General features: G+C 46.1%; 1 protein-coding gene across 3 annotated transcripts in view; it reads left to right on the top strand.

The window, feature by feature from the left end:
• EXOG (exo/endonuclease G) overlaps nt 1-24,768 on the top strand; it is a 43,456-nt gene that overhangs the window by 14,062 nt on the left and 4,626 nt on the right. Inside the window, exons 6-7 of one of the 3 annotated variants that reach the window (XM_030329123.1) lie at nt 11,759-12,263; nt 13,800-15,933. In XM_030329123.1, the coding sequence (XP_030184983.1) occupies nt 11,759-12,220 (462 nt within the window). In that variant the 3' untranslated portion in view covers nt 12,221-12,263; nt 13,800-15,933. Of the gene's footprint in view, nt 1-11,758; nt 13,227-13,799; nt 15,934-24,768 lie in introns of those variants that run through there. The other 2 variants (XM_030329124.1, XM_030329122.1) reach the window with 2 other exon arrangements.

A 24,768-nucleotide genomic window follows, 5' to 3' on the forward strand; every position in this document is an offset into this window, starting at 1 on the left:
AAAAGGACATTATTGAGACAGTTGGCAACATTTGAGGCCTGTAGATTAGATAATTGTATTTTGTCAGTGTTTAATTTTCTGATTTTGATAGTTGTACTGTGATTATGTAAGTGAATGTCTTTGCTCTTAGGAAATGCATCCTGAAGGATGATTCTGTGATTTATTTTCAAAGGGTTTAGGGAAAAGAAAAATACAGAGGGGAAAAACGTAATAAAGCAAAGTGGGCAAAATGTTAACAGTTGATGAAGCTGTGAAGGACACACAGGTGTTCTTTGTGCTAATCTTGCAAATTCTAAATTTGAAATTAGAATGAAACATGTATATGTACATATATTTTAATATATCTTTTCTATACCAGAATTCTTCATTACACTGGAATATATAAAACTAACCACTAAAAAGACTTACCTTGCTTCTCCTAAATAGTGACTGCTATCCAGTCCTTAAAGAGAGTTTCAAAAGAGACCTGTCATCTGTCTTCACCCAAATTAGTGTCATGGTGATGAAATGTGTGAGAGCAGCCACGATCAGCTTCCTGAAGGGTATACTTTGAGTAATAGTCTTGTTTTCTTGTTTTTGTATTAAAGCCCTATTGGTCTTAGGTCTTTTTTTCAAGTTCTGGACTTCTGGACCTGTCCTGTTAGTTTTCCATGTCTGTATTAATTTATAGCATCTATGCATGCTCACTGGCAAATCTTTAATCTAGCAAGCCTTCAAGTACCTGTCATGTGGGAGGAGGATGTATACAGAATTGTAAATGACATGCCTCAAACTACACTTTTGATTGCTTTCTCCCTTCTTTCCTGGATTTCGCATCCTGTGAGTCCTCTCTATTTCTTTGAGTCAACAACTTTCTTAATAACTTTTAATCAGATTTTGCTGAAGCTCTGAACACCTGCAATGTGGCAGAGTCCTCCAGTGATGTTCCCTGCCTCCGGTTCTGTTGGTGCCAGTCCGTCTGGAGTCCAGAAGTCATGACTTTTCTCATCCCTACAACCATCAGAAATCAATAATACCAAAAGAACAGAAAAGTAAACTTCATTTGTACTGAAATCAGGAAATGCCCATAGTCATATCAAGAACTTCAAATAATATCTGAAAGATACAGTACACTTGGACTGAATTATACAAGGTTATTATTTTGACATGTGTGTTAATTTGATGTGTATCAAAGCATGGGGCACGGTCCTGGAATTAGTAAGGAAGTTTTTAGTAAGGCAGAATTTTTTTTTTTTTTTCTTTTCCTTTTTCTCATCCACAGAACCTTAGAGAGCAGATGCCTTTCTGTTAATTTTAAAGTTTTTGACTGGTGCCTGGGTGGCTCGGTTGGTTGAGCATCTGACTGTTGATTTTGGCCTCAAGTCATGATCCCAGCGTTGTGGGGTCAAGCCCTGTGTTGGACTCTGCACTCTCTCCCACTGTGCCCCTTCCCCGCTCACATGCATGCTCGTTCACTCTACCTCAAAAAAAAAAAACAAAAAACAAAAAAAAAACCCCAAAAAAACCAAACAACTTTTGAATCTATTTTTCATAAATTATGTATTATGTTAGAAGTTGTGAAGTTAGATGCTTCTATTAAACATAGTTTAATCTTGATGCTTTTTCTCCCCCCCTCATGTTGAAGCCATAGTTGCCAAACAATCTTTTAATGAGCCTTAAATCCATACTTTAAAAATTTATTGTTATGGAACTCTATGTGCATAGTAATGAAAATCAGATAGTATAAGAGGTATGAGAGGGACAGTTTCCCGTCCCAGCCCCACTGTCCAGTTTCCTAGTTCTTCTGCTGTTTATCTACCTGTCTGAGAATAATGGGTGCTAAACTGTATTTCTTTTTTTTTTTTTTTTTTAATTTTTTTTTTTCAACATTTATTTATTTTTGGGAGAGAGAGAGACAGAGCATGAACGGGGGAGGGGCAGAGAGAGAGGGGGACACAGAATCGGAAACAGGCTCCAGGCTCTGAGCCATCAGCCCAGAGCCTGACGCGGGGCTCGAACTCACGGACCGCGAGATCGTGACCTGGCTGAAATCGGACGCTTAACCGACTGCGCCACTCAGGCGCCCCTAAACTGTATTTCTTAATTTTGATTTGCCCAATTTAAATGGTCTCTGTTGATGCTTTCACTATGAAATGCATGAATTTTCTTTGGTTCACTTCACACACTGTCCCATTATGTCATTCATGTTATTTTTAGTTCTTCTGTTGGTAAACTTTGCACCATAAACTTTATGTAATATACTTAAATCTTTACTTCTTAATCTATTACTTATGTATTGTCAAGGTTTATGGCATTTATTTTTGCATTTGCTAGCTATAATTTGGTCTGAGCTTCGCCTATAGCAGAGATTCAGACAGAGGCCTTCTGTGGCACATCCAGCGTGTAGATTATTTGATTTGGTTAACACAGTGTGTTGTTTTTGAATTAGTTGCTAATTTTTCATAATTGGGAGGTTTCACAAAAAAATCCAGGTATTAGGGGCACCTGGGTGGCTTAGTTGGTTAAACATCTGACTCTTGATTTCGGCTCAGGTCATGATCTCACGGTTCGTGAGTTTGAGCCCCATGTTGGGCTCCATGCTCGACAGCGCAGAGCCTGCGTGGGATTCTTTCTCCTCTCTCTCTGCTCTTCCCCTGCTCGTGTGCACTCTCTCACTCCCTCTCTCTCTCAAAAATAAATAAACTTTAAAAATTTTTTTTTTAAAAATCCAGGTATTAGCTTCTCTTAAAAAAAATCAGATGACTCAAACACTTGGCACATATTCCCGTAGGGCGTATGTAGTAGCAGCTTTCTCTCTCAATGGAACACATCTTTCTCCATTCACCGTAGTCCTCACCTGGTCCATTTCATCCATTTACATTTCCTGTCTCGCCCTCGTTGGTCTCTGAGTTTTAGAATCCTGACTCCGTTGAAAGTATAAAAGCAGCATGTATAGTACTCTGAATGTTTAAGTAGAATGTTTGGATCTGTGGGGAAGTAGATATAATCCTGTATTATTAAGTTGTGCCACTTGAGAGAGGTTTTCCATAAACAACAAAAATCTGAGAAGTGGGGTATAAAGATGGCAGGGTATTACAATTGCTACCATTTAAATTTATTCCATTTGAATGAAGCACCTGGGTGGCTCAGTCGGTTAAGCGTCTGACTTCAGCTCAGGTCACGATCTCACGGTTCGTGGGTTCGTGGGTTCGAGCCCCGCGTCAGGCTCTGTGCTGACAGCTCAGAGCCTGGATGGAGGCTTCTTCAGATTCTGTGTCTCCCTCGCTCTCTGCCCCTCCCCTGCTCACGCTCTGTCTCTCTCTGTCTCTCAAAAAATAAATAAATGTAAAAAAAATAAATGTGTTCCATTTAAAGAATGGAATACGGTACTTTTACTTTCTATTTCAGACCATTTAGCCTTACCATCATGCTATTTTTTAAAAAGGTTTATCAGTTTCTTCTTGAAGACATCATTCTTGGAGCCCTCTGACTTCTGTTCTAATATACGAACTGCTTGTTTCCTGCCTTCCAACCCTTCTCTCCCACCCGCCCCTCTTTCCTTCCCTTTATTCAGCAAATATTTATTAAGCTCCTACTGTGTACCTGGCACTATTCTAGGTATTTCTGATAACATCTGTAAACAAGTTTATAGTAGAGAGGAGATACACAATAAACAAAGTGCCATATGGCAAAAGAAAACACGGAGTTGGAAAGGAAAGGATTGGCTGCTAAGGGGAAATGAGACTGGGCAGAAACCTAAGTGAAGTAAGAGAGTAACCGATGGGGAGTTTTCCAGCAAGTGCAGAGACATGGGGGTGAGATTAGCTTGGCGTATTCGGGGGGCTGCAAGAATGCCAACGTGGCTAGAGCAGAGTGAGCACTGAAGAGGAGGGCAGTTAGAGGGAGGCAATGGGGAGAGGTCCGGATCGAATTCAGGGAGGTGCGACGATGCTATTTGATCAGGATAGTGACATAAGCTGGTTTAGATTTTTTTTTCTTTAATGTTTAATTTTGAAAGAGTGTGAGTGAGTGCAGGGAAGGGGCAGAGAGAGAGAGAGGGGGACAGAGAATCCCAAGCAGGCTCTGCAGTGTCTGCATGGAGCTGGACGTGGGGCTCAATCCCACGAACCGTGAGATCATGACCCGAGCTGAAATCAAGAGTCGGACGCTTAACTGACTGAGCCCCCGGTGGCATATATATATGCCCCAATATATGTATATTTTTTTAATTGGGGGAGAGAGGAGCAAAGGCTTCAGCCCAGGTTGCCATTTTGAACTGGAAACCTCCTTTAATCCTTATTCATTAGTTTTTTGCACAGCCTTTGGCAGAGCACGTTGGTATTTTGTAACATTTCATTTTGAAGTAATTTCAAATTTGTAGAAAAGTTGCAAGAACAGAGAACTCCGCTACCTGTTTCACCTGGACTTGTTCGCTCTCTGCAGTGTTTGCACCCTCTTCTCTATGTATGCATGCACCTATTCTTAGGATTTTCTCAGCCATTGGAGAGGTCATTGCAGATATCTTGTCCCTTTCCCCCTAAGTACTCCATTCTTTCACATAACCACAGTACAGTGATCAAATTCATGAGATTCGGCATCTAAGAATAGTATCCACAGTACAGTCCATGTTCACATCTTGCCGGTTGCCTCAATAATGTTCGTCACGCAGCCTTTTTTCCCTGATAGGGAATGAAGTCTAGGATCATGCATTGCATTTAGCTGTCATGTCTCTTTAGCCTTCTTTAATCTCAAACAGTTAGTTCCTCAGCCTTTTTGTCTTTAACGATGTTGACATTGACGAATATAGGCCAGTTGTTTTGTAGTATGTTCTTCAAATTGAGTTTATCTCTTGTTTCCTCTGATTAAATTCAGTTCTGTTTCTGGCAGAACACTTCAGAGGTGAGCTTGTGTGCACCTCGGTGCATCATAGCAGGATGCATGTGCTGTCGGGTTGTCCTGTTATTGGTGATATTACCTTAGATCACTTGATAAGGTGGTTCTCTCGAGATTTCTTCACTGCTAAGTTATCATTGCTCCTTTGAATCTAATCAGCTATCTGTGGAAGTCCTTTGAGGCCGTGTTAAGTATTCTTTTCCTCTTCAAACTGTCACCTGCTAGTCTTAGATCCATTGAAGATTCTGGCCTAAATCAATTAATGTTATAATTGTTGCCAAGTAATGATTTTCTATTCTTCTTCCTTCTACTTTTATTAGTTGATGTTCTGCTGTAAGGAAGAGCTTTTCCTTCTTATTTATTATCAGTGCGAATTGATGGGTTCTTATCTTATTCAGTGAGTTTTAATCGATCTGCTGTGTATTCATTTTGATGCTCAAATTGTCTTTGATTTGGCCAGTGGGAGCCCCTTTAGACTGTCTCCTGTGTGCTTTGACACATCCTCATTGTATTTTTAGTGCTTCTACTTTCTGGAATAATGTGATATTCCAAGGCTCATCTTGGCCAGACTCTGGGATCAGCCATCTCTCCACAGAGCCCTGGTTCCTTTTAATGGGGATTGGTATTTAGAAACCAGGATCTGGGTGGCAAGTTGATTCTTGAGTGCTCGTCTGCTGTTGGCTTGTCATGTGTGTTCACCACATTTATTTTTAGCTTAAAGTGGGTGGAGAGAGCCCCGAAGAACATAGTATACAAATTCTAATGCCTTTAGTGGCTCACTGTTCAGAAGACCTTCTTTCTCCATCCTCATTGCTCCTTTGTATTTTTTTTTTTGTGTGGAGATTTATACACCCTGCTTATAAATAAAGCACTTAACTCTGTGTATTATGTATGTGTATGTACAGGTGAATGTTGATAGGAATCTATATCCCTGGGGAGGGATATAGGTTTTCATTTTTTTAAGATTCATATCGAAGTGATTTACTTTTTTATATTTGTATTTTCACTAACATTTTCTCTGTAGTAATACAGCTTTTGTTACACATGGCATTATTTTTTCAGATCAAACGACTTCAGGTGGAATATTAAAGTTAGAAGCCCGTAGTGTATCTATTATCATGAAAGCAAAATATGATCCTTTAGTAAATTATTTAGGAAAAAATGTTTCAGCTTGCCATTTCAAGAATTTAGTTGGGCCAAAATTTTACGTATGCATACACATCTATACACACACATGTAAACTTGGGAGAATTTGGTTAAAGAAAGGAGACATGGAAGGCAAAGCCAGCAAGGGGAAGAGATAGGAGAAGGTAGGATATGTGCTGGAAAACAGTAAGTTCTGCAGACAGTTGGGATAAAGCGCTCAGATAGGGAAGGAGACAAAAATAACAGGAAAGGTTGGAGCCAGGTGTTTGAAGCCTTAAATGCCCAGCTAAAAAACATTCGGGCTGTTCTCTAGCAATTCATAAGAAAACAGTTGTGGATAAAACCACGTCGTTTGGTGATGCTGAGAAAGGGGGTGCAGCACTGCCCAGCCCTAGAGACTGGTTTGTTCTCCTCAGGGTAAATATTTGAGTTGTGAACTTCTGTTTTCAAGAGAATATCTTGCAATTATGTGTGGCAGTTCAGAATGCCTGGAAAGTGTTTTGTTTTCTCAGACCCAGCCATTTAATATTGCTTGTTTACAACTATGTTCTGAACCTTATTTTAGGAGCATATAGCTAATAAAAATGGTGTTTATTTAGTTTTCTTTCTAGGCAATGAGGCATGTATGTGTATACTGTACAGGAAGTGAAGCAAATGAACTAGTATTAATTGAGGGCCGGACCTACCACACGGTATATAAGCAGTTTTAGACCTTCTATCTCATTCAGTCCTCATAAGAAGTTCTTACAAGGAAGTAGTGGTTGTCTTTTTTTTTTTTTTTTTTATTTTTTATTTTTTCAACGTTTTTTATTTATTTTTGGGACAGAGAGAGACAGAGCATGAACGGGGGAGGGGCAGAGAGAGAGGGAGACACAGAATCGGAAACAGGCTCCAGGCTCCGAGCCATCAGCCCAGAGCCTGACGCGGGGCTCAGACTCATGGACCGCGAGATCGTGACCTGGCTGAAGTCGGACGCTTAACCAACTGCGCCACCCAGGCGCCCCTGTCTTTTTTTATAGGCAAGGGAATTGAGGTTTTAAGGGGTCAAGTCCAAGTCACATAGCTAGTAGTTGTCAAAGGGGAGATCCAAACATGGGTCTGCCTACGTGTATGAGAACTGCCAGTCGTTCATAGCATTGTTCTTTGAAGCTCTCAAAAGTCTACAGTCAAGGGACTGCTGTGCTCTTCCTGCACAGCAGCTTAAGGCCAGGAGGTAAAAGATGGTGAAAATGGAGAGCAGTTGCAAGTGATATCTGCTAGCATGCAAAAATAACAGAAAATGGGCCAAGGGGAGGATCCCTGCTAGCCAGGCGGAAATGTCTGTTAGAATATGCAGGAAAGGATCAGAGCGTCATAGGACTTGAGTGAATGTGGGCCCAAGGGAGGATTAGTCGCAGTGATTTTATCAGAAGTGAGTCATCTGACAGCTCTAATCAGAATCACCCCCTTTATTATAGCTGAGGTCATCCATGTGCTTTCTCTGATGTGCCTGTTTCAAGAAGAGATTGATTCCAGACAAGTGAAACATACCTGAAGATTCTGGCCTGAACATTATAGTTGACCTGACAAGAAAGTGAGCTTCAAATTTGTCACCTCGGTGGTGGTGGTGGTAATGTTAGAAGTACTCCACAGTCCGCGTTTTCATTCTACCGCATTACTTTCCAGACTCATTCCAAACCGATTCCTAGAGGGGGAGGAAAGGGGAAACCTGCTTTCAGGAATCTTGAGGCGTCACCTGAAGTGATCAGGGAGTAATTTTTTTTTTCTTTTGAATTTCCTGTTTGATCTTTAGGCAGAGCTTTTATTCATGTCCGTATCTGTTTTAATTCAAAAATAAATTATTTTACTGGTGAAGTGTCTCCTTCCTCCCACCCTAAATCTCCCAAGTAGAATGGACAGTGGGAAGGTGGTGCTGGTTGGACTGAGACTTGGCGGTTCCCCATCCTTACCCGGAGCAGGTGCCCAGCCTGCGCGGCACTGTCTCCTGGGCTTTGTGCTGCTGCCCGAGCTCCTGCACGGGCTTAACACTAACACAAGGGTTGGCTGTCTGCCTGTTGATTTTGCCACATGTTCTGACTCCCTCCTTTCCTTCTTCCTCTGTCCTCAAAGGTATGGAGTCCCTATTTATCACACTGACATGGTTTCTTTCTTTCACTTGATTGGCTTGACTTTGTAATTTTATTTTTGTTTTATTTTATTTTATTTTATTTTATTTATTTAATTTATTTTATTTTAGAGAGTGTGAGCAGGGAAGAGGGGCAGAGTGGGGGCGGGGGGGAGGAGAGAGAGAGAGAGAGGGAGAATCTCAAGCAGGCTTCACACTTAGTGCGCAGCCTATCGCAGGGCTCCATCCCACGAACCTGGGATCATGACTTGGGCCGAGATCAAGAGTCAGACCTTCAAGCGACCGACCACCCAGGCACCCCAATTGTTTTGATTTTTTAAGGGCTTGGTCTCTTGATGGGTCTAACAGATTTACTTCTAGATTTTCTTTTTTTGTCTTACCAGGGGAATGTAACCAGATATCTTACATCTACTGATTCTAGCAGGTACCTGTGTTTTCTTCATGCTGCTGCTTAATTTTATTTAAGGCCCAGTAGGTGTATGTTTGTGACCTGACAAATGGCAGCCTTAGCCCGAGTATTGTGTGTTGCCTGTCTCTTTTGGCACTCCAGTTGTGTGTGTGTGTGGAGCTGGGGCAGCGAGAGCAAATTGTCGTTTCTGTCTCTTGGACGGAAGGACACCTCAGGCCAGCAGGTACAAAAACTAACTTTAGGTCGCGAGTGAGTGCCAGCTTTATGGCTGTTGTCTATGTTTTGTTTCCTAGTCACACCCAACTGATTTCCAGTTTTTGCTACAGTCTTGACAAGAGTTCCATGCTCTTTGGTTTAACAGCAGTGAGGGTTTCCTTTGTAGGGTATTTTTACACCTAAATCTTCTACGACAAGGATTTGTGCTGATTTACTGTTACTGAAGACTTAGGTCATGTTAAGCCCCGAGCCTTTTGTCGAGGGTCTCATTTGTGTCCATCCTGCTTCCTTCTGAAACCCTATTGTTCACCTTTAACTGATCTAATCTTGCTCGATCCCATATTTCCCCACAGTCCCTCAGCAGAACTGTTTTTTGTACCAAATGAAATTACATCTGATCTTTTGAATGACCTCCACTACAAAAATTACTTTTTACATAGGTCTTGCAGATTTTGAAACTTTTTTTTTTTGAAGTAACATATCTTTGGATCTTCATAACCATTCTGTGAGATGGGCAGCATGAAGACAGTTACTACTTATTTTATGAAGGGGGAAAGAAGGTACCAGTGGACATGACTTGCAGCCTAGTGGCGAAGCCAGGACTTGACCAAGTCCCTGGGGTTTCGGTCCCTAGCAGTTTCTACAAACATTTTGTGAAAGACTTCCAGTTTTCCCAGAATTGGGATAATTTTATTGTGTAGGTTGAGTTGTCTACAAAGATGATAGGTCTAAAATATTTTACGATTTTTTTAAAAGTCTTAAATTCAAGGAAGAAAGAGTGGATTTTCAGAATTTCCTAATGTTGCTGGTTCCTATTTTAAACAGGTTACAGATGTTTACTTCCTAAGAACAAAGCAGACTAAATCAGAGAAGATAGTGACTAAGTTTTCATTTTTCTCTTTATTTCTAGGGGTAGTATTTTGCCCCTCCTTGTTGACATATTGTGAGAAGGTCATGGGTGAAATAATCACATGATGTGGTTCTTAGTAGGAATTTTTGTGTCCATGAGGATTCTTAATAGTAGTATTGGAGGTCCTCTGGCTATTGTGTGTTTTTGAAAACCTAATAGAAATGGTTTATTTTTATAAATCTTAAAACGTCAAACTTCTTTACTTTTGGCTGGAATTTAAAGACTCTGATTAGAAGCCCTGGCTGGCACTAGATGGGCATGACCATTTAATCATTCTTGAAATTTGCTATTTGCTTGTAGACAATGAGTCCATGGAGAGAGAACACCATCAAGCGAATGGTCTCGAAGGCGCCTCATAGCTGGTCTGAGGCTGTGCTGCAGTGGTGGAGAATGTCCACCAGGTGGCATCAAGGGTTTGCTTCACTGTTGGCTCCCCAGCTAACACTTGAAGCCCATTTAAACTTCTGCCCTTGTGAACTATGGCTCAGCTGCAGCTGTGCCCTCAGTTCCGGTCCCTGGCTTCCCTAGCCGCCACTCCCTTAGTGCTGTTTGTGCTCCGTATTGGCATCTGACCACATTTTGCCTCTGGTGAAAGCGGTGGGGTTGACTCTTCCTCTAGATGGGAAGCTTCTTGAAAACAGACACCAGCTGCATTCATTGTAAAGCTTGCCCCTTTCTGTGTTTCCAGCAGCGGCAGCCATAGCGCCTCTGAGTTGCTCTGTTGAGTTGACATCTGTTGGTGATGTGTAGGCTCATTGTGGATCTCTGTAGAGTTCACCTTCAGTATGGTTTTTGCCTTGAAGAGTACGTTCATTTCCTCAGCTTCATAAATGATACGTTGGAGGGGTGTAGGGTTTTGTGCCTATAGATTGTGTACTTTCATAAACTTTAAAGTGAACCCTGATCAGCCACTTTCACTAACTCCAGAGACAGTAGTTGCAGAAAGCGATTCTGTAGATGGGGCTTCCCTGTAGCCCTGCCGTTGGTCTTGGCAGTGGAACCTCTGTGCGTGCCAGACAGCAGATAGCCATGGCATTTTCAGGCTGTGTGCCATGTAGGTAGAAGCTAGAGGAAACCAGAAAAGAATCCTTGTAGCTCTCATCCCTCTGCCTTAGCTGGGCTCCCAGCAGGGGCTCCTGTAGCAAGCAGCTTTGATCAGGAGCAAAATGCCTACTTGTACAAAGGAAGGACCTGGGAGGGCCAGTAGTACACTTGCATATTGTAGTTGGATCGTATCATTTTATTGGAGGCCATTAAGGAAATGGATGTTCAGTTTTCCTTTTTCAGAAAACGGATATGGCTTTTAAGCCAGTTGGAAGGAAATTTGAAAAGGCTCCATAATAATGTTATTTCATTATTAGAGCAAACCTACATAGGCAACCAAGTTGTTTGCAGGCCTGACCCTGGCTCTGGCTCTTCTGTTGTATGGATACCTTTCTATAGTGCTTGGTTTGATGACATTCTGAAGTTCTGTGTTTGATAATAGGCCCAAGAGTGTGCAAAACTCTGAGCCAACGGCATTTACATTTACTTAATTGAATTTAAAAAATGAGCCACAGTCAAGGCGTAACTGGAGATAGTAATACCGACGTGGTGCGTCTGGCTGCTTTTCTGAGGCCTATTTGTTGAGCTCCCTAGTGAATTTGATAAACTAAAGCCATATTTTTATTTCTAGAGCCGGGAGTTGCCAAGCTGGGTTTTGACCTTTGGATGTTTAGAGCACCAGAAGTTCTGATTATGTGATGAAGAGAAAAATGACGGCTTTTCTTGCCCGTTAAAAACCCAGGACTCACTCATGACATTCCTTTGCCCTTTGTCCTACAAACAGAGCAGAGGATGTGACCTCTACTCTTTGGGATGACATTATTTTAAAGAATGTGATCAGAATCGACCTGTTAGATGCTCATCTTCTCTGCGAATCTCAATTTTGGTTTATTCTTACCTTTGGCAGTTGAATTTAAATCCGTTGGTAAGGTAGCTTACAAATGCCTTTTCAGAAACGCATTAAAAATCTTTTCGGGAAAAATTTGGGAACTGCTAGCACAAGTTAGCATTGCTCACATGACTGCTTTGTTTTTAGGTGATCGGGGAGGATAATGTGGCGGTCCCCTCGCACCTTTATAAGGTGATCCTGGCTCGCAGAAGCCCAGTGTCCGCTGAACCACTGGCACTAGGGGCCTTCGTGGTGCCCAATGAGGCCATTGGCTTCCAACGCCAGTTAAGTGAATTCCAAGTGAGTCTTCAGGACCTGGAGAAGTTATCAGGACTGGTGTTTTTTCCTCATTTGGATAGAACTAGCGGTATCAGGAATATCTGCTCTGTGGACACCTGTAAACTCCTGGATTTCCAGGAGTTCACCCTGTACCTGAGCACGAGAAAGATTGAGGGAGCCCGATCAGTATCCAGACTGGAAAAGGTCATGGAAAATTTGAAGAACGCAGGGATTGAACCAGATGATTACTTCATGAACCGCTATAAGAAGAAACTAGAAGAACTCAAAGCTAAGGAGCAGTCAGGAATCCTGGAGAGAAAGCCATCTTAGTTGCCATCTCAGAAGACGTGCGAGAGCATCTCTAATGAAGCAGGTGTGTCCTCTCCAGGCTAATGTATTTTCGTGGCTTGGCTTTAAAGAAATTATGAAATCCTAAACTTAAGACTAAATTTCTCTCCAGAGATAAAAGATCCAAAAGATGAGAGATCAGTATTTTATTTGATGTGGGAACTGATTAAGGAAACTGTGAGGTCTGCAGGTTGTGTGCTGATCTCGTGTCAGGTTCACAGGACTCTGACCACAAGATGACATTGTTTTTGCGTCCCTCTGGATGTTAGCACGTGAACGCATTTTGTTTTTGTGCCTCCAGGTCACGCACTGTGTGTGATGTATCTGCTCAGCTTTCTTCAAGTCCAGTGCTGTGTGTTTTCTTTCTCTAGGACCCGAGTTGCTCTTTGAGGTGGCTTTTAGACATCCTCTGTGCGTTGTCCTGTCCACGTGTGTTATAGTGGCATAGATTTGTTTCTTCTTCTCACAGACCTGCTGGTCCTCCACGGGTGTCATACAGAAGCACTCGGCTACGTTTTCTGTGCGCTTAGTATGTTCTGTGTACTAAGCTCAGTGCTTTACATGTATTATCTTTCAGCGACTCTCCGAGGTAAATCCCACTGTCCTCATTTTACACACGAGGAAATTAAGGCTTAGGGAGCTTATTAGGGAGCTTAAGTGTTTTGTCCAGGCTTCACCTTTCCAAAGAAGTAACTCACAGAGGTAGGAGGCATGTGGGGCAGAGAAGAAAGGACAGCGTGAGGTAGGTTCAAATAATCCTCACACAGAGGCTTTTGACTCAGAAATACATATATACACATGGGGATTGGTGATCCTGGGCCTGCTTGCTAAGAGATTGCTTGTCTGCCATCGAACCAAATCTTGAATCCTCTGACTTAAACCCTCCTTAGCTCTTTGGGAAGAAATAATCACAGATATTTGAAAGTTAGGGGGCATTGCTTTTTTGGAGTCTATCAGAGCCCCTACTTGCCTCCAGGGATGCAGTTCTTTTAGTGACCAAATGGTACCAAATTGATACGTTCTTTGCTTTCCAGGTGAGCAATTTGTTCCAAAGATTAAGCGACCTGACGAGGGTCTGTGCCCACAGAGTCGCCAGCTCATGATTTGTTCCCCTTGTGCCTGCTTGTCTACCTGGGCAGGAGACGACAGGGGGTGCTTTGGGCCACAGGCTCAGAGACCATTCTAATTATCTCTAGGGGAAACGACGGCTGTTTTTCTGAGCCAGATCTCTAGATTTGGGTTTACATGGAATCCTTTCAGGGACTACCATAAGTATAGGCCGCAGAATACCTTAAAATAGGGCACGGGAGCATCTAAATGTGTCCTACCAGTGCTGTTCCGTGCGGTATTACGAGAACAGTTTTTGTGGTGTTTGGTGTGTTTGTCTCTAACAGAAATGCAAGGCTTTAAGCTAAAGGTAAGATGGTAGTGATTGACCTTGTTCTCCTTTATTTGGGCAAAAAACAAAGAAGTTGGGAGGGTCAGAACACAGTAGCCTGACGAATTCAGTGTGTTTTATCACACTGTTTGCCATTAGCTTATGCCAGTCCTCTCTTCTCAGGGATGAAGAGCCAGAATGTCACTGTGACCACAAAATCTGTTACTTTCTCTCCTCACTGGAGAGGTGATGGTGGGGCCTCCCAGTGCGGTGCTTCTCTCGGCATGAGGGGGCGGCTCTGTGGGAGAAGTCCCGGGCGCTTAGCATGCATCTCTGGAGGTGAGCTCCCATCTTCTTCCCCCACGTCTGGCACTGTGCTCTTGTTCTAGCCTGAATTTCCTTCAGCCTTGGACTTCCTTCCCATGCTCTTCTCCCTCCTAACCCTCCGCCTAGATGGTGGAGAATCTTGATTTTTAGATCAGTAAATTTAGGTGCCTTAGGTTTTTAGTATGAAAAGTGCTACCTGGTCATTGTGAAAAGTAGAAATGCTTATAACGAAAAATGCAGTCTCCCAGTCTTCATTTTAACATGGAGAAGTTGTGTTGGTCTACAGGAGTGAAGCCTGAATTGTCTGAACACGTCCATTAAGAGTCCCTCCAAAACAAACTGAAATGTGAATACTAGATAGAGCTTAGAATTTTCCCCTGGATCAGATCGATGCTTTACACGTGTTATCTTTCAGTAACTCTCCGAGGTAAATCCCACTGTCCTCATTTTACACACGAGGAAATTAAGGCTTAGGGAGCTTATTAGGGAGCTTAAGTGTTTTGTCCAGGCTTCACCTTTCCAAAGAAGTAACTCACAGAGGTAGGAGGCATGCGGGGCAGAGAAGGTGGGACTCCCCTGGTAGGCCTGCTGATTATTTGGACGCAGCTGCAGGAGATCCGTAAGCCACTCCCAGCACCAGGTCTGTCCCCTCGGACCAAATAAGCTCATATTACCCACCTTAGCAAGGAACCATCCTCTTGGTCCCTCCTTGGGGTCTGCTGAGTCCTCAGGCTGGGTCTGGGCCTCCGCCTTCTGTCCGCTGATGCTCAGGGGAGTACCCTGGCCAAGGGGGAGGCTGCTGTGGAAGAACAGCCGTCTGCACGGGCTCTGCTGCCAGCAACCCCATCTGTAGGTGAGGAGCACTCCCTAATGTCCCCACCCCCAGGGACATCTTTATTTGAGACTCCAGGCTCTTTGGTCTCCGGATTGAGAATATTTGACCGGTGTTGTATGCGGCAGAGGTAGGATGGGTGTGCCAGCTCCTTACTGCGGGCTAGCATTTCTGCCTTGTACCTTGACCTTCAAACAACTGCAAACCTCTGCCCCTCCGTCAGGCCTCTGAAGCACACAGAGGAGAGACCGTGTGATCCTGAGGGAGCACGCCTGCAGGGCTGGGCTCAGCCCGGAGCAGCCCCACTCTCGGAATGACCGAGTGCTGCCGTCACCTGTGCTCTCTGTCTCATCCCTGGGAGCATGTAAGTGTCACTTACATCAGCAGCCCGTCCCTGAAGCTGTCCCTGCTCACTCCTGCACAGCCTCCCCCAGTGTGCCCTTACCTGTCCTGGGCACACTCTGCCTTCCCCCTTGATCCTTCAGTTCATTCTGCTGGAAGTGGTCAAGGGGGCCTCTCATCTGGCCCGGAACTCCTGCTCCTGCCTGCCTCCACGCCCCACCTCTCAGTCCAGCCTCGCCTCCAGGGACCAACCCGCAGGTCACTGGAGAAGACCAAGTGCAGGAACTGGACCTCAGTGTGGAGCCTGTGTAATTCGGGGTGTGCAGTGGGGATGTGGTGAACGGACTTCTCTTTGGTGTTCCCGAACATGCCGTCATGGCCTAGGGGCTGGTCAGCCCCTGAGTGCAGAGTGCCTCTAGGGGTCACTGTGGCCTCATGCCACACTGCAAGACTCAAGAGTCTGTTGGGACTGTGTCCGACAAAGAACTTACCTCTAGCTCTGTAAGCCACGAAGGGTGCAGTCAGCTTCAGACGTCGGGCTCCAGGCTCTCAGGCCAGATGAAACAGGCCGTCTTGTCCAGTAGGCCTCATGTTTGACTCATCGGAATGTGAGTTTTTCCCCCAACTTTATTTTGAAAAATGTCCTTATAAGTTGAGGGGAGAGTAAAGAATGCTCTCTCCCTTGATATTTTGTCCCATTTGCTTTCTCTTTTTCTCGAACCATTTAAAAGTAGTTCTCTGGGGGGGGCACCTGGGTGGCTCAGTCAGTTAAGTGTCCCAACTTCGGCTTAGGTGATGATCTCGCAGTTGGTGAGTTCGAGCCCCGGGTCAGGCTCTGTGCTGACAGCTTGGAGCCTGGAGTCTGCTTCGGATTCTGTGTCTCCCCCTTTCTCTGCCCCCTCCCCTGCTTGCTCTCTGTCTCTTGCTCTCTCAAAAAAAAAAATAAAAATAAAAATAAAAGTAATTGTTTGGTTAAAAAAAGTTGTAGACATGACACTTTATTCTTTAATACTTTGGACGGTATTACCTAAGAATAAAGACTTTCCCCCAATTTCCAGAATACTCTTATCATATCTGTAAGAAAATTATCAAGAATTCAGTATCATCTAATGAACAGTGTCTTAACATTCGCCTAGGTTTTCCCCAAAAGTCTTACACTTTTGTTTTGAATATCCATGTCTCAGTTAAGATTTGATTATTGTATTTTGTTGTCACGTGTAGTCTTTGTTAATCTAGAACATTCTTCCCAGTGAGCTTCAAAGAGAGAGCTTCGAGAGAGAGTGCTCCGGTGAGTCGTGACCCTTGAGCCCCAAACTTCCAACAGATGTCCACCAGCTGGTCCAGCTCAGGGCGACTGCACTCGGACATGTCCCGGCAGCTCACGTGGCTCCAGTTCATTAACCGCCAGGAGCTGGACCATGTTGTCAGGTGCTTCTTCACAAATCTTAAACTGGAGCACCCGTGCAGCCTTGCTGTACACGTGCTTTGCCCGCTGGTGGAGTTTGAAGATGAGCACGTCTTGAGTGTTCGGGCTTAGAATTTGGGTTCAAAGCTCCTGCAGGCTAATTCCCAGACACCTGTAGACCTCTTCAGGGCTATGGGGTTCAAGGTGAAGAACATCTTCTGTGATCCTCAGTATTTCTTCCAGACTCACCCTTAGTTTGGCCTATACCTCCTCTAGCTGCAGTATTTTATCCCATTTCAAGCCTTTGTACTTAGCCAGGAGCTTGGCCCAAAACTCCCAGTATGTAGAATGGTGCACTTGATGGCTGCTTCACAAGCTACCCTGAAGATTAAGTTCTTTTAAAAGACTGTGAATGGGAGAGAGGGGTTGGGGTGGGGAGAGAGAGAGAGAAGGAGAATCTTAAGCAGGCTCCACACTCAGCATGGATCCCACAACCCTGGGATCATGACCTGAGCTGGAATCAAGAGTCAAATGCTTAACCGACTGAGCCACCCAGGCGCCCCTGGAGTCTATATTTTTTAAAGAAGCAACAGTGGTAATTCTGATGATTCTCCCAAGATTTGGAACCAGACCATGCCCCATTTTGCTGTCACTCTCCCCCAACAAACACGTTCCCTAGATAGGAATCCTCTGAAAGGTGGTCTACGAGCTCATGAGTATCAAGGGAGAACTTTCTTCTATCGCTTTGGGTCCTCAAGTACCCAATTTCCTTTATTATTGAGCTTCATAACATTAAGCTGAAACTGTCCCTGTAACTCACTGATCAGTGACAGGCCCCAGTGGCCATCCCAGGCTACACAGAGCTGGCTGGCATCTGCTTTCAGCTGATGGTCCTTTAGAGGTAGCAAGCCCATAATGCTCAGGCATTTGTGGATTTCAGACCCGCCACCATCATGTTACATGGCCTTACAGTGTGGCAGCCACGTCTGGGCAAAGCATCGGATGCGGTGGTAGCAGTGCTGAATTCAGTGCTCCCTTGTTAGGAGGGACACTCCACTTCTCTTCCTGTACCATCGGTCCATATGGAACTCGCTCCAGCCACCTGTTTCAGGTCTTTTTCACGTGGTCTACTGTCACGTCACTTTCCCATCATGCACTCAGTCAAGTTTTGGAACACAAATGTGGGGTTGTGTGCATGCCGTACCGTTAAGATTTCGTTTTAGTGTAGTTTCTACCCATCTTGAGTGAGTTCACATTCCTGATGATGCTGATTTGGCCATCTGACACGTTAGCTCTGCCTCCCAGCTTTGAGATTGCAGATTGGATAAACAAGCCTTCAACGGGCCTGTTGAAAACATTGAAGGAGACAGAGCCAGGGAAGATCCCTTTGGTAAACATTTTATATGGCAACCTTCACACACTCCCCCAGTAGGATTCGGATGATAATGATGTGTTCTGATGTTTTCTAAGTTCAGTTCTCTTCTAATTCTTTAAAAGGGAAAGCAACACTAAGTCGCACAATGCTGTCACTCCAGGACAGTAAGAGTGCCCACTGAATCTTCTTGCTGCTCACGGCACGGCTGGGCCAGCACTCGGGACACCTGCTGTGTGCAGGGAGGCGAGGCGCACTTGGGTCCTCATCCCACCTTCCCACCTACCGACTGGGCAGCCTTCTGCCACTGCCGTCGTTTATCCTTCTAAACCAGGTTCCTGATCCGAGAACAGGTGGAGGATGACTGGCAGGATTGTTTGAGGACTGAATAAGCTAATATGTACCTTGGCAAGCCCTCAATAAATGGTAGCCAGTTACTATGAGTTCCTGTTATCAGTGACCATAGACCATGTGTGTGTCCCCCCCAAAACTCATTCTTGAAATCTTATCCCCAAGTGCAATGGTATCAGGAGGTGGAGCCTTTGGAGGGTGAATAGCTCCGCCCTCACGAATGGGATTAATGACTCCAGAGAGCTCCTTTGCCCCTCTGTCATGTGAGAACACGACAGATGAATGTCAAAGCAGAAAGTGGGCTCTCACCAGACACTGAATCTGCCAGCACCTTGATCTTGGACTTCCTAGCCTCCAGAACTGTGAGAAAACTGCGTTTGTAAACCACCCAGTCTTAAGGATGCTGTTATCGCAGCCGGAACCGACCAAGACCGTAACTGATGAAGGTCATCCTGTCCTGAGAAGGTGAAGGGCAGAGCCTGACCTTAATATGGTGTTAAGCTCTGGACCAGGTGGAAGCAATTCTGTCTCTCCCCAATCCTGAGACTGTGTAATGTGTTGCTAGCAGCTCTTTGACTATGTCACTGCTTTGCAGTCTCCAAAGTGCTTTCACATCGGAACTTACTCAGGGCACCATTCGAATAGCTGCTCTTCATCCCATTTCACAAATGAGGAAACAGGCTCCAGGAGCGTATGACTTACGAAGGTTTTCTGGCTCTCAATCTGATAGTGTGCCCTCCACCCCACAAGGCTGTTGGAGTTCTTTTAATTTGCTTTGTAAGTCAGTCATTCATGCATTTACTCATCTTAGCCCTATGAGGCCCTGCTAACTTCCTAGAAGCAGACAAATGATGCAGTCGGCTCCTTTCTGGGGCCTCCAGAGGGTTCTGCAAATAGCACATGCTCGAAAGATGTTTTGCAGTTACCAAAACTGCAAAGTTGAGACAATCCTGCTTGAGTCCCATGTGCTCGTTGTCTCTGTGGGGGGACCCAGGAAAGGTAGGGACTAGGGTGCGGCTGGTCCCATTGGGGACCAGTTAGACCAGATGAGGACAGTGAGGACGGCTGTGGGGAAGGTGGCTCGGAGGAGGCAGGAAGGTACATGTACTAGTCTCCCGCCAAGGCCCTGGTTCTGTGCTTGCCCGGCCAGAGTGAGCAGAGCAGAGCAGGGGCCTGTGTCTCTGATGACATAACACCCCGGGTGCCGAGCACTGCTTCCAGGAGGTTGGGTGTCCGGGGCACTCCCCACAGCACCCTTCTTCAGGCTCTGCAGGGCCTGGTGTCTGGTCTGAGGCAGCCCTCCCTGCTGCAAAGATGGGAGAAAGGGGGTGGCAGTCAGAGTATGAGCAGGGGCTTTTGTGTGTTTGGGCCTGGGGAAGCAGAGCTAAAATTAGGTCTTCCAGCTGTGTGCAGGTGTGGAATCCCGCCCTTTCCCCTCCCCCGAAGCAGGATCTTGGAATTATTTCCATTTCCTCCCTCCCTCCCCGCTCAGTCCTGGTTCCTCCGCAGGCATGAGTTGAACTGTCCCGCCTCTCTGGTCATGGGCCTTTCCACCCAAATGATCTCTAAGGCTATGAGCGGAGCGAGGGGAAGGGGCAGGCAGTGGCTTTGACTTTGCTGAGCTTCCCCACCTCCTCCGAGGCCAGGGCACAGCTGGGGCCCAAGGCCACCAGGCAGAACGAATGTTTTCCTTTCCTACCACCACCTACACCGGGCCCCTGACTTCTCCCACCGGCCTCCCGCTTCATGTGCTTTGTGCCCCCATCTCTCTGCCCCTCTCTGCCCATCACTTCAGAAGGAGCCTTTAATCCCTTGCCATCCACTGCCGTCCATCCAGGCGGCGGGCTCCAGGGCAGTGTGCCGGAGGCAATGTACATGAGGCATGGCGCTCCTCCCGATGACTGTCCCTCTCACTCCCCCTTCACCGTGGCCCTGGATCCCTGCCTCACAGGGAATCCAGCCTCACAGGCTTAGACCCTTCTGCGCTCTGGTCTAGGGTCAGAGCCTAACTCTGGCTCCTATGTGTGCTTGCAGTAGGGTTTTAGGTGAGCGGCATCTCCTCCCTAGATGGTCTCCGGGGTCCCTCCCTGTTTGGTGTCTGAACTGTCCAGGGTGGAGTACTCCTTCAAGAAAGGCAGCCTGGGGCGCCTGGGTGGCTCAGTCGGTTGAGCGGCCGACTTCGGCTCAGGTCACGATCTCGCACTCTGTGAGTTCGAGCCCCGCGTCGGGCTCTGTGCTGACAGCTCAGAGCCTGGAGCCTGCTTCAGATTCTGTGTCTCCCTCTCTCTCTGACCCTCCCCCGTTCATGCTCTGTCTCTCTCTGTCTCAAAAATAAATAAACGTAAAAAAAAAAAAAATTAAAAAAAAAAAAAAAAAAAAAAAAAAAGAAAGGCAGCCTGCAGCGGCAGCTTGTGGGAGGCATGCTGACGGAGGCTGTAGGCTGGAGGCTGCGGCGGATAAGTGCACTGAGGGGCCTCTGAGGAGGTGTGAATGAGGGAGGCAGAGCAGGCCGGTGAGGACAGCCCTGTCCCAGCCCTATCTCCCGTCCCCGACACCCTCTCCACACCCCGGCCCTGATAAGCAGCTGTGAGCCACGGCGGCCTCGTGACAGGCCCTCAGCAGGGAGGGGATGGCGGGGTCCACTCCACTTCTGAATTCAGACGTCAGCATCTCATTCCCCCGCCCCCCCACCATTTCCCTGCCGGACCCGTTGTGACTCTGTCCCTGCCCGTGAGGCCTCAGCCTCCTCAGGGTGGTAGGGGACAGACCTCCCTCTATCTTGTGGCTAAGTGCCGAGGAGGATGGCCACCCCCAGCCAAGCCTGCTCCTGCAGTGACCGTGGTGCTGAGGCCTGGCAACCCCCGTTTATCGCGGGGCACGCCTCAAGGCTACTCCTCCCGTGTCTTCTCGTCCCTGTGGCCATCAGCTTTCAGTCGTGCTCCCTCCACCTTGGCTTTGGGGTCACTGCTCCGTCTGGCCCCCGCCAATGTTCAGAAGGCCAAGGCCAGAAACCCCTAATTTCTGCATTGGTGGGCATCGGGGCTGGGGGAGCAGGGAAGGCTAGGGGAAGAGGCGCAGGGCTTGGGGCTCTGGGAAAGGGGACAGAAAGGCAAATAGGACCGAGGAGGGGCCACAGAAAGTCCAGGGCACTCCCTGGACCCCCCGAGGAGGGTCTTTGTGCACGCCCCAAACCCAAGGCGCTAAACTGCCTTCTACTTTCTCAAAGGCTCTCTTCTGAGTTCACACCTGAAGATTATTTTGATTCTCAGGTTGTAACCATTCTGTGCCAGGCAGCCCGTGTGTGTGTGTGTGTGAGTGTGTAAAGGGTGCTTGTTCTCTAACACTGGCTGAGAGCACAGACTCTGGAGCCAGGCGGATTGGCCTGGTGTAGGATCCCTGCTCTGCTGTCTTACCAGGTAGGGAGCTTGGGCAAACTGCATAGCACGCCTGGTAGGACTCTAAGTATCGAGTTGATCCACATAAAGCATTTGAACAGTGCCCAGGGCAGAGTAAGCGACATGTAATTGTTGGCCATTGTTATGATTTATGTAAATTTCATTTTAACATAATTTCAAATTTACAGAAGAGTTGCAGGCAATTCCCATATATCATTCATATATTATTCATATTTTGCCCATTTATTTTATTCTCTCTGTGCATTTGTGTGCATATAATACACTCTACATTCGACACATACACACACACACTTTTTTTTTTTCTGAATCACCTGAGAGTAAGTTGAAGACACCATGTCTTTTTAGCCTGAAATAACTCAGTGTGTATTGTTTACAAAACCACAATACAGTTATCAAAAACAGAAAATTTAATATTGCTATAATTCTGTTACTAATCCACAGTCCATATTCAAATTTCATCCGTTATCTCAATCACATCTCCTTTATGTCTGTTTTTTTTTTTTCCTGTTCCAGGGTCACCCACTGCATTTAGTTGTCCTGTTTCTGTAGCCTGCTTTAACCTGGGTAAATTCTTCAGCCTCTCTGTGTTTCGTAAACTTGAAATTTTTGAAGAGTTCATGCCGGTTATTTTGTGGAATGATGTTGCTCAAATTCTGTTTTGCTCTTTCCTCATTGTTAGTTTTAGGTTATGCATTTTGGCAAGATCGCCATGAAGGTGACACTGTCTTTCTCAGAGTACCACATGGGGAGGCTCCCAGTGTCCAATTGCCCATTTGTTAGAGGTGTTGCCTTTGGTCATTCGGTTTATGTGGTATGCACCCAATTCTCCCTGAGTACAACTGCTGTTTTCTCTTCACAATTAAAAAGTAACCGTGAGAAATACTTTTACCCACTAGTTTTCACCCATTGGTGATTTCAATCTCCATCATTCCTTCCAAATTCACTAATCAGCCCATTCAAACTGGTTGCTGTGTCTTTTGGCATTTGGCCAGTCTTTGAGCACTGTCTTACCTTTTTTCTTTTTTAATTTGTGTGTGTGTGTGTGTGTGTGTGTGTGAGAGAGAGAGAGAGACAGAGAGAGAGAGAGAGAGAGAGAGAGAGAATCCCAAGCAGTCTCCACGATCAGTCCAGAGCCTGACATGGGGCTCAATCCCACAACCCTGGGATCATGACCTGAGCCAAAATCAAGAGTCAGATGCTCAACCAACTGAGCCACCCAGGCGCCCCAACTTATCTTCTGACACTAGATGCCCCAGGCGCATCTTCTATTTTCTCTGGTCTAACAGTGAATCAGCCACTCCACCAAGGAGTCCTGTTTTTTAATGGAGAATAGTATTTACAAACCAAGATTTGGGTGCTGCGTGTGCTCAGTGACACTGGTGTATTATTGCTTCTGGTTAACTGCTTTTATCATCTGTTCACTTGGATGGGCTGGTCGGGGGAGCGCTGAGGAAGCTGCAAATCAGAGATGGAAGGGGGAAAGGAGTGAGATGACCCAGAGAGGGAGAGAGTCCCCTCTCCCTCTCTAACTGTCTGAGTCTTGCCCGCCTTCTTTTTCCTTCTGTCCCTCCTCATCGTGACCTCATCTCCCCTTTCTGGGTCAGAATTCCTCTGGAGATTCCAGCTGTGGGAACCTCTGAAACCATTTCCCCAGCTACGTGTGTGATATCAGAGGCAGACAACTATGTGACCTTTGTGTGTGAACAGTCAAAGGCAAAGATAATTTATGAGAAAGTTTTTGCTTAGAACAGTCCAGTGACAAGGTGATTGGGGAAGACACATTTGGAAGATTTCCACCTGGAAACTTTCCTTTTTCCTGCATGAAAAACACTTAGACCAAAGCCTGTGTTGAGGCTGGGAGGGGGTACTGTTGGAGGTCTGCTCTCTAATAAGCCTCCTCAGGGTTCTGGGGCCAGCAGGGAAGATGAACTGCCCAGTACAGCCCACTTGCTGTGTCCATAGGTTGCAGGTACCGGTAGAATTTAAAGGAAAATGCCTGGAGTCCAGTGAAGGCCACTTGACTGGCTTTCTCCGTGACACAAATGTAGGGTGAGCGGGGTAGCCGTGGTCCCCCACCTAGGAGTTAGTTAACTGTTTTGAGACTAGATCCGAGTCTTCCCCTCCCTGAGAGCGCTGGTATGCAACGCTGGCCCCTGGAGGAAACGCGTCAATTTACAGAAGAAGTCCAAGCTTCCAGAAGGGAAGAAAATATCCAGCTGCTCCTTCTTGAGATGAGAAGGGAAGGCGATCTGCTGGGGTAGAAGCAGGGTGCCCACCGTAAAGACCTGGGGCCACAGCCTTCGGAAATGAAATTATCCCGAGGACAGCGGGAGTCTGGGGTGGTGGCTGAGGTTTACAGCAAGGGCCTGCCTGTGTTTCATGGGGTAGGGCTGACTTCGGCATGGAGTGAAACTTCTGTCGGGAGTTCTAGAGGCCCCGCCATGCTGAGATTCTGCCTGTGCTCTCAACTAGGGACTGGGGTTATTTATCCACAGGACCATCGCCTAGAGGGGAGTTAAAGTAGGGGCCCCCACCCGGCTCCCCTTGACTTTGAGGAATGGTACTATCTTCTGGTATCCTGGGCTGGACCCTGTGAGGTGCCTGAGTGTCCTTGAGAGTGATGTGGCAGTGCTGGAGACCCCAAATCCTATTGTGTTTTTTAAACAATTCAAGCTGAAGGCAAAGTTCCCTCAAGGGGGGATATGTCATGTAAATCCTTGATTGGTTAATAGAAAAAATTGAAAGCAGCCTGAGGCCACCTTTGCGCTCTGTGCTCTGGGACAGTTCAGGCAGGGGGCTGGCGGGGTGGGGGGGGGGGCAGTTCATACAGGTGCCTTCACAGTCCCCGGGAAGCCAACATTTTTCCCGTCACTGGCGATGTGTGACTGCCTCAAGCATGTGCCGGGAACACGCTGTCTTTTTGAGCTCATGCTGCTTATGGTGGATATAGGACAGAATTAGGGAAGATGGGGCCTAGAACTAATTCCTAAATAGAATAAGCCCCCGATGAATTATCCATGCTACTTGCCAAGTGCTCCCTGGGGCAGATGGAGGAGGCCTGAGAGCCAGCTCAGGAGGGGACCTGAGGAGGCTCCCGTGGCACCTTC

Source organism: Lynx canadensis, chromosome C2 (genome assembly GCF_007474595.2).
Source record: "Lynx canadensis isolate LIC74 chromosome C2, mLynCan4.pri.v2, whole genome shotgun sequence".
NCBI lineage: Eukaryota > Metazoa > Chordata > Mammalia > Carnivora > Felidae > Lynx > Lynx canadensis.